The sequence below is a fragment of the Babylonia areolata genome, chromosome 31 (genome assembly GCF_041734735.1).
Source record: "Babylonia areolata isolate BAREFJ2019XMU chromosome 31, ASM4173473v1, whole genome shotgun sequence".
In the NCBI taxonomy this organism is placed as follows: domain Eukaryota; kingdom Metazoa; phylum Mollusca; class Gastropoda; order Neogastropoda; family Buccinidae; genus Babylonia; species Babylonia areolata.
In genome coordinates, this window is record NC_134906.1 from 13231657 (window position 1) to 13241257 (window position 9601).

General features: G+C 40.4%; 1 protein-coding gene across 1 annotated transcript in view; it reads left to right on the top strand.

Annotated features, from left to right (window-relative positions):
• Positions 1-1121: 1121 nt before the first annotated feature.
• Positions 1122-9601, top strand: part of LOC143275826 (carnitine O-acetyltransferase-like) — a 25084-nt gene continuing 16604 nt past the window's right edge. The window contains exons 1-6 of the mRNA XM_076580109.1: positions 1122-1236; positions 2758-2946; positions 5276-5356; positions 5694-5812; positions 6732-6785; positions 8536-8704. Of these exons, the coding sequence (XP_076436224.1) occupies positions 1207-1236; positions 2758-2946; positions 5276-5356; positions 5694-5812; positions 6732-6785; positions 8536-8704 (642 nt within the window). The 5' untranslated portion in view covers positions 1122-1206. The remainder of the gene's footprint in view (positions 1237-2757; positions 2947-5275; positions 5357-5693; positions 5813-6731; positions 6786-8535; positions 8705-9601) is intronic.

Sequence of the window (9601 nt, forward strand, 5' to 3'; positions counted from 1 at the left end):
TCGTATGGAAAGAGTTAAACAACTTTTATTCACTGAAACATCAAAGCAGCTGTATAACAGTTATATTAAACAAAGATTACTGATATGTTTTGTTATTATACATATATGCTTCTTTATAAACATTACACACTAGTCTAACCTCCACCAAACTTAAACAGATCTAGATCAAGCACGTACAGTTACACCCTAAAGTTATCTTTCCTACACCGTTAACACACACATTCCACTCCTATTCTCCTCTTCACACACTGCATCAGCCCTCAAGAGAAAGAAGAGAGAAAGACTTAGAGCGACGACTACAACAACAACAACAACACCAACAAAAGAAGAATACGAGATGAATAACAATGATGAGAAGGAGAAAGAAATGAATGATTGAGAGACAGATCTCGAGAGGAAGATACGGACCAGGATGAGACGGGGTGTGTGTGTAAAGAAACAGAAAAGAACAGGTCAAAGAATGAAAGAAAAGAGGTTGAAATGAGAGAAAGAATTCAATATCTGAGGTCACAGTGATTTATCGGGATATAGCTCCTCCCCTCCCATTTGAACGAAAGGGAACAAACCAATATAGCATCACTACAGTTGCTTATTGATAGACTCCTCAGCCTATGGGCACTTCAGATGGAACATCCATGCATTGAACCTCCCTCTTGATCTCTCTCCTAAACACACACACACACAAACACACACACACACTGGCACACTAACACACACCCCCATCTAATAATTACACTTCTAGTGAACAGACATTAAGCTGAAGCTCTCTCTCACACACATACTGACACACACACACACACACACACACATACACACACACTGGCACACTGACACACACACACTGGCACACTGATACACACACACCAGCACACACACATACACACACACTGGCACACTGATACAAACACACACACACACACACACACACACACATGCATAACTCCTGGTATGAAATACAAAAGTCCATCCAGTATTATGAAATAATAAAAAACAAGATCATTACCTTCTCTGATTGATATCAGAGGTCATTGGTAGTCCATTGGTAGCCTTCGATCATCGCTGCTTTGTCTTTTACTGAAACTGTGGATTGGCCCAATCGTGGGCTTACCGGAAATAAGCCTAGTGTTTACGCATGCGGTCTATGAAGCAAACTCGAACTTTGGTCTTCTGTGTGCTTCAAACTGAAAGTGTGTTACACAGTTTGCAATGTGGAACACAGTGAGACAGATTCGGCTGGTGAGTACTCTGAATTCCTCAGAATAATTAATGCAAGTATTTTAAAGGTTAAGGACAAATGTTGGCTAACAATGGGCGGGCAATTATGGTTTTGCAGCGGTCTGCATTTTTTTTTTTTTTTGGTGTGTGTGTGCATAGGATCGTATCAACGAGTGTACGCGTTCAAGATAAGGAAAAGCAGTTGAGTTCCAGAGTTTACAAGGGACAGCTGTCTCACAGCTGTTCATCATTATCAGTGGCGAGAGGACGATAGAAAGAATTTCGGTTTAGAGTAGTACGTTACGGGCAATATCTACAATTCTTCCCCTGCACTCTTTCCACTTAGTTCCGCTTCGAAGAAAAAAAAAGTTATAAATTGGTTAATGACATTGAAAACAGAATATGTCACACTCTACATTTCTTCCCCGCACGAATGCCGTAAAGAAGGCCATTAAAAGAGTGGAGGGGAATAAATGTAGTGTATATACTGCAGTGCTATACCAGTTTGCCTCTATTAGTATGTAGGCAGTCTGCTACCCACGCACGCCACAGTAATAGTAGGAAGTTATTGATCGTGAAAAGGCCAGAAGGCCAACACACTGATTCTTTCAAGTTCAAGTTCAAGTATAATTTTAACTTAATTATCCTAAATTATCACACCTATTGGTTACATTTCCATGGACTAAAGGCATGGTATACTGTTCTTACACCAGTTGTGTTGAGAAAATTCCATTCTTGCATAGTAGCAGTGGATCAAGATGTAGACTTTTGGAGAAAGAAGATAGCATATCTGGGCACATACTGTTGAATTCTTCATTCTATTTATGTTATGGAACCAGCGTAAACTGATGACAATTATCATTGTGGTGGTTGGTGCATACTGGGTTATTGGTAATGCTGAGTTTCATCAGTAACCCACCAAACATGGATCACGTGATCTTTAACGTGTGTATTTGATTTTCTACATCTATTGATATCAATCAATCAGTCTATCTATCTATTATTTCTATATATATCTGTCTATTTATCAATCTGTCTGTGATCTATCTGCATACCGATTACAAAAAAATTTGTTCATCTTTTAGCTCAGCACACATGTTGACATGGCACTCTTAACCCACTGGTTGGAACTGAACTCGGGACCATCAGATTCAAAATCCCACAGTCTTAACCACTTGGCTTCAGTGCCTACCATTTTGTTTGTCATTATTGTTGCTTTATTCAAGTTTATTACATGTGTGGGGGATGGGTGCAGGGTAATGTGTGTGTGTGTGTGAGTGTGTGTTGGTGCTTATGTACGTTTATGTGTATTTGATTGTGCTTTCATATTTGTGAAACTGCATGTTTGTTGCATATCTGTTATGCATGTGTGTGTGTGTGTGTGTGTGTGTGTGTGTGTGTGTGTGTGTGTCTTTAAAGAAAAAAAAAATTGTGTGTGTGTGCTTCATCAAGATTTTGCGCCTTATAAATATTATTATTATTATTAGTTATAGTATTTTTTATGTATTTATGATACTGATACTTATTACATGTATACTATAGGTGAAATGCCTCAGCCCAGCTGTGCGTAGCATCAGACAGGAGATAAAGGTGACACAGTATGGCCGGCGATTTTCGACACAGTCCTCTTTGCCACGTCTGCCAGTGCCTCCACTGCAGCAAACCATGGAGAAGTACCTGCGGTCTGTTCGTCCCCTTGTCTCAGATGAAGAGTTCGCTGAAACTCAGGAGGTGAGTTCAGAGGCTGGTAGACACTCTGCATGTTTAAAAAAGAATGAATCCATCATAGGTTGCAGAGTGGTTAAGATGCTCTTCTGTCATTACAGAGAGTTCCTTTTGTTTAGGGTCTGGGTTTGAATCCTGCTCTTGCCCTTTCTCCCAGGTTTGGTTGGAACATCAAACTGAGCATCTAGTTATTTGGAAAAGATGATAAAGTGAGATCCCATGTGCAGCATGCACTTTGCACACTAAAAAAGAACCCATGACAATGAAAGTGTTGTCCTCTGGGGAAATTCTGTTGCAGAAATCCACTCTAATATGTACACACATGCACTCGAGGCCTGACTAAATGCATTGGGTTATGCTGCTGGTCAGGCATCTGCCTAGCAGATGTGATAATAGCATATGTATGGATTTGTCAGAACACAGTGACGACTCCTTGAGAAATTAAAACTATGCATACTGGCTTGGATTTCAGGGGGTAGGCTGATGGCAAGGAGGTTGGTTGGGGACAGGGTGAGTGGATGGTAATAAGTATGGATGATTGTTCTGATTTTGTGTGTGACTGGTTTCCTAAATGCTTCTGAAGGATACAGACTGTTTTAACAGATCTTGGTAAATAGATGTTTAGATATTGAAATGTATTTATCTGTAGGGACGCACAAGCATGCATACGTCTACATACACATATACAAATGCACAGACAGTGAGACACCATAGCAGAGTGCACTTGCAACACACACACACACACACACACACACACACACACACACACACAAAGGTAGTATACATGCATGCACTCACATGTATGCACACTCAACACAGTAGACCAAACACATCTATATATGCAAGCACACGCACACACATACACACGTGCGCGTGCGCGCTTGCTCACACACACACGCGCATGCGCTCACATACACACACGCACACACACACACACACACATACACGCACGCGCGCTTACACACACACACACACACACACACACACACACATTTTGACCATATCATCTACTACATGTAATACAAATAAGGAATGATCCGAGAGGGGAACTGGATAAGTGTTATGTCACAGATGCAGGAAAAGATCAAAGATAGAAATGCTGGTTGACAGTAGGACATGCAATGTTAACGTTAATATTTTTCCATCATATTTAGGAAAAGAGAGCGCTAGTCAGGGATACACAAGGGAGGTAACCTATTTCGGGAGGTTATCGGCCGTAGCTACTTTCGTTTTCTCCGCATAGGCAGGTAGTAGTTTGCACAGGACAGGAATGTCAGACCCCTGCCGGAGTCTGCACTAGTGGGTCATGGTAAGTATGTTACTTAAACGTAATTTTAGGAAGAAAATTTCCTATTACGATGTGATGATTATTTATTAGAAGGTTTTAAAGCGAATGTGTGAAATGTTTTTATATATTGCTCATGTTTAATCAACTATTGTTTGATGTTGTTTTCTTCTGTGTGTGTTGGCTGATTGACTAGTTTTGCTTTGTCGCACCTGATGCAGTTTCTCTTTGTGAGATAATTATATATTTATTCTTACCTGATCTTTTCTGAAAAAAATAAATGCACACACTTTGACGTATCATTCCTTGAATGCACACATACACACACACACTGACACACTCTCTCTCACACACACACTTACACAGGTCATGTACAAGTATACATTCACATGTATGCACGTGTGCACACACATAGACACAGGTATGTTTGTAACATGCAAGCATGCACCCACATTTATGCACACATATGCACTCGCGTGTGCGCACTCATCCGCGTGCGCGCGCACACACACACACACACACACAGATATGCGGGTAGTATACAAGCATGCACTCACATGTATGCACACACACACAGACGCACACACACACACACACACACACACACACACATGCACACGCACATGCACATGCACATCCCCACTCTCACACATACACACACACACACACACACTATGACGCACATGTGCAGGTAGTATACAAGCATGCACTCACAACTACACATGTGCAAACACACACACACACACACACACACACACACACACACACATTGCTATGTTTTTAGCCAGCATGAATTCTTGTCTGCAGGTGGTGAGAAAAATTTTTAGTCTTTGACCTGTTTGTAGGTGTTTGATAATTCTTTACAGTCCTTGACCTGTTTACAGGTGTTCAAGAATTCTTTACAGTCCTTGACCTGTTTACAGGTGTTCAAGAATTCTCTACAGTCTTTGATCTGTTTATGGGTCTTCAGCTTGTTCAAGGATTCCTTACTGACTTTGACCTGTTTACAGGTGTTCGAGAATTGTTTACAGTCTTTGATCTGTTTTGCAGGTTGTGAAAAAGTTTTTACAGTCTCCGGGACCGGAACTGCAAGAAATTCTGGAGAAACGAGCTCAGGAGAAGACAAATTGGGTATTTTGAACTGTGTTTGTGTGTGTGTGTGTGTGTTTGTGTGTGTGTCTTTTGTGTGTGTGTGTGTGTATGTGTGTGTGTCTTTTGTGTCTTTTTTTTTCTTTTTGTGTGTGTGTGTGTGTGTTTGTTGTGTGTGTGTGTGTGTTGTGTGTGTGTGTGTGTGTGTGTGTGTGAATGCTGTGTGTGTGTGTGTGTGTGTGTGTATCGTGTGTGTGCGTGTGCGTGTGTGCTTGTGCAAGGCCATGAAAATGAGTTTCATTGTTCCTCCAGGAAAGTACCATTGGGAGAAAGAAGCGATTTTACAGGTCTTGATGATACTGCTGTGTGTGTTTGCCAGCTGTCTGACTGGTGGAAACGTGTGGCTTATCTCGAGTACCGCATCCCTCTTGTGGTGAACTTTAACCCTGCTGTTGGTTTTCCAAGGCAGGATTACCGTGGCAAAGATGAACAGCTCAGGTTTGTGTTGTGTGAACGTAAAACTTTAGAACATGCACGGACAGTGATTGCAAAGCTTTGCGAACTTTGTGGTTGCAGATAGATATTTATGCACACAGGCACTAACACTCACATACACTCACACCATGCCACAGCATAGCACGGCACAGTACACCACACCACAGCATAGCACAGCACACCACACCACACAGTAGCTCTCTCTCTCTCTCAAACACAGTGTGTTTGTGTCTTGATGTTTCATTTTGATGCATGATATTAAATAAATGAAGTGGCATTGACGTGATTTATTTCATTTTTATGGATAATCAAACTGATATTTTGACATGTTTTAGTCATTTTCATGCTTTCCATTCTGAGTGTAATGTAACATTTGTATGCTTGTGAATGAGTGTTATGTTTATGTTCAGCAGGGTTATTGTTTTGTTGTTTTTGTGGTTGAAATCATTCTCACACTGAAAGATGGTTAGTACTAGTAGATCAAATTTACTGAAAAATACAACACTGTTAGTGATTTTAATTCATTGGGGGGGAAAAATCACTGTATCAGCAACATTTTAATGAGAAGTTGGTTGCTGATTTCCTTTCTGTGAATTATTGACATTGAATGTCTTGCACATATGAATTTATTTTTATTATAAAAAAACCCAAAAAACAAAAAAACAAAACAAAAAAAACTGATGAATTTTATTTTCAAATGGTAAATCATAACTGTGGTACAGAGATTCTTGGTGTGTTTAGTTGATAAAAAATACTGATATTTTAAAAAATTAATAGCAAATCATAAGTGTGGTACAGAAATTCTTGATCTGTTTGTGGATATATATATATAGATATATGTATATATCTATATCAGAGACTTGTCAGGAGTTCATGACATGGTATGTACTCATTCTAGTTTGGTTGATTTGTATGTGTGCAGGTTTGCAGCCAAATTCACAGCGGGTGTTTTGGATTATAAGGCGATGATTGATGAGTGAGTAAAAAACACATAGACTGGTCGTGTGTTGGAAGGCTAAGTACACTTCGCATCAGAAAGTACATAGATCTGTAATGCTTTGGCAAGCAAAGAACCTTGGGCTTTGGCATAAGAATTTTGTTTGTTTGTTTGATCATACTTTTGAATAATCTTTTTACACCTGACAGAGATGAGAAAGAGAGAGCGAAAGTCAGAGACATAGACAGCTGGAGAGATAGATAGAGAGAGCAATTATTTTAGTTAGCACAGCTGATGCTATAGTCAATTTGAGAGCAATATTCACATGAATGTGTGTGTGTGTGTGTGTTTGTATGCATGTGCATGTGTTAGATAATCAGTTTAATGTCTTTCCATTATAAGTGATATTAGACTAGGGAAAGAAAAGGAATATGAATAGAACTTTATACATGCGAGAAATTATTTGCATATGCGGCCGTCTGTGCAGACGTGTGTGTATGAGATCAGTATACTCTGTGTCATCATATCACACCAAGCACCACCATATTGCAAAACCCTTTTGTATTGCATGCTATATAATATACTAAACTGTGCCACTTAACCAAACTCACTGCTTATCGTCCTGCCCAGCCTTTAGCCCCCAAAATACTCCTAGTAAATTGTGTTTCTGTAATCAGGTAAAAAAAAAACAACAACAAACAGGCAAGACAGGTAGGATTTTTCAGCTTCAAGAAGGCAAGAGAGTGTCAGAATGCTGCATCAAATATGTTTAAAAAAAAAAAAAAAAAAAAAAAAAGAGAGAAAAGAAAGGACAGAAAGCAGCTTCCAGTTTTGTGCAACGACCCATCGTGCTGGAGGCACAATCGTTTAGGTGTTGGATTTCTGATCCAGCGTTCACCAGTGATCAGGGTTCACGGCTCTGTTTTTGGCACAGTGTTTTGTCTTTGGTCAAGACGTTTTCCTCCGAATTTTCCTCACTCCACTCAGGTGTGAATGGGTACCTGTGGGGAAGATGGAAATGGTGGAAGGGGAGGAATTGGACCCGCCTTTTTATGAAGTAGAAATTGTTCTGTCGCTTGCAGTCAGTCTTCTGTTGATGACAGCGTCAGGTAGAAATTGTTAGCATCAAGTAGAAATTGTTTTTTTAATTACACATACTTAACCGTGACCCACTAGTGCAGACTCCGGCAGGGGTCTGATTCCTGTCCTGCCTATGCAGAGAAAACGAAAGTAGCAACGGCCGATAACCTCCTGAAGTAGGTTACCTCCCCTGTGCATCCCTGACTGTTTTTTGTGCTTGCAGTCAATCTCTTAAGATGAGAGAGTTAGATAAAGTAGAAATTGTTCTGTGGCTTGCAGTAAGTCTCCTGTTGATGACAGCATCAAGTAGAAAGTGTTAGCATCAAGTAGAAATTGTTTTTTGTGCTTGCAGTCAATCTCTGGTGATGACAGCATCAAGTAGACATTGTTAGCATCAAGTAGATATTGTTTTTTATGCTTGACTTCTCTTTTACGAAGTCCTTTAAGTAATTTCCCGTAATTGTATTTAGATTTTTTTTTTTCAAATTTCAAACTCATTTCACCCTCATTTGCCCAGTTTCCCCAAACCCTCCATTCATTCACATCTCTCACCCCTTCTAACCGATAATACTCAGATGTATTCGTAAATACTTTAACAAAATGTTTTCAATCACCGATATATGTGTGATGGGACATTAAACAAAATTCCTCCTCCTATCAATCTTCTATAGATGAGAGCGTGAAATATAAATTGTCGTGTGGCTTGCAGCCAGTCTCTTCCGGAGGACACGTTGGGCGGAAAGCCACTGTGCATGTCGCAGTACTACAACATGTTCTCGGCCTGTCGCATACCCGGCCTGAAGAAGGACACCCATGTGGTCTACCCGGGAGGTGAAGCGGACTCGCCCAGACACATCATCGTCATTCATAACAACCATGTGGGTACAAGGCATTAGTGGTTGTGTTTGCGTGTGTGTGTGTGTGTGTGTGTGTGTGTGTGTGTGTGTATGTGTATGTAAGTGTGTGTGGGTGTGTGGGTGTGTGTGTGCATCTGTTTTGTGGAAACATCATTGTCATGCACAACAACCATGTGGGTATAAGGAGATTGTGTGTGGGTGGTGGTGGGGGGTTGGGGGGGGGTGTATGGGTGTTTGTGTGTGTGGGTGTGGGGGGGGGGGGTTGTGTGTGTGTGTGTGTGTGTGTGTCTCCCTCCACCTCCAGTCCATCACATCAAAAGACATGTCCATCAGCACTTAAAATCACAGCACACTGAAACAAGAAACATAAACATTCACCTCCAACAGTTTGTTGTCATTCACAACCACCACCACAGCAGTTAGTTCTGTCTCTAGACATCAGTGGGTTTGTTTTTTTAATTTTTATATCCAGTCCAATTTTCAGAAACAATCATCCAATCAAAACGCATCGGTCATTAAATAAAACAAAATGACTTCTTCCTTGAAATCAAAAGGAACAATTCATTGTGAACACAAACAAATTTTGAACATAACCAGAAGAAGGATGTTTTACATCACTCAGGAGAGAGAGACGTTTTACATCAGTTTGCATCAAATCTTGAAAAGTAATTTGTGTTTGTATTTGTATTTCTTTTTATCGCAACATATTTCTCTGTGTGAAATTCGGGCTGCTCTCCCTAGGGAGAGCGCGATGCTACGCCACAGCGCCACCTTTTTTTCTTTTTTTTTTTTTTAATGTGCATGCGTGCAGTTTTATTTGTTTTTCCCATCGAAGTGGATTTTTCTACAGAATTTTGCCGGGAACAACCCTTTTGTTGCCGTGGGTTCTTTTACTTGCGCTAAGTGCATGCTGCACAC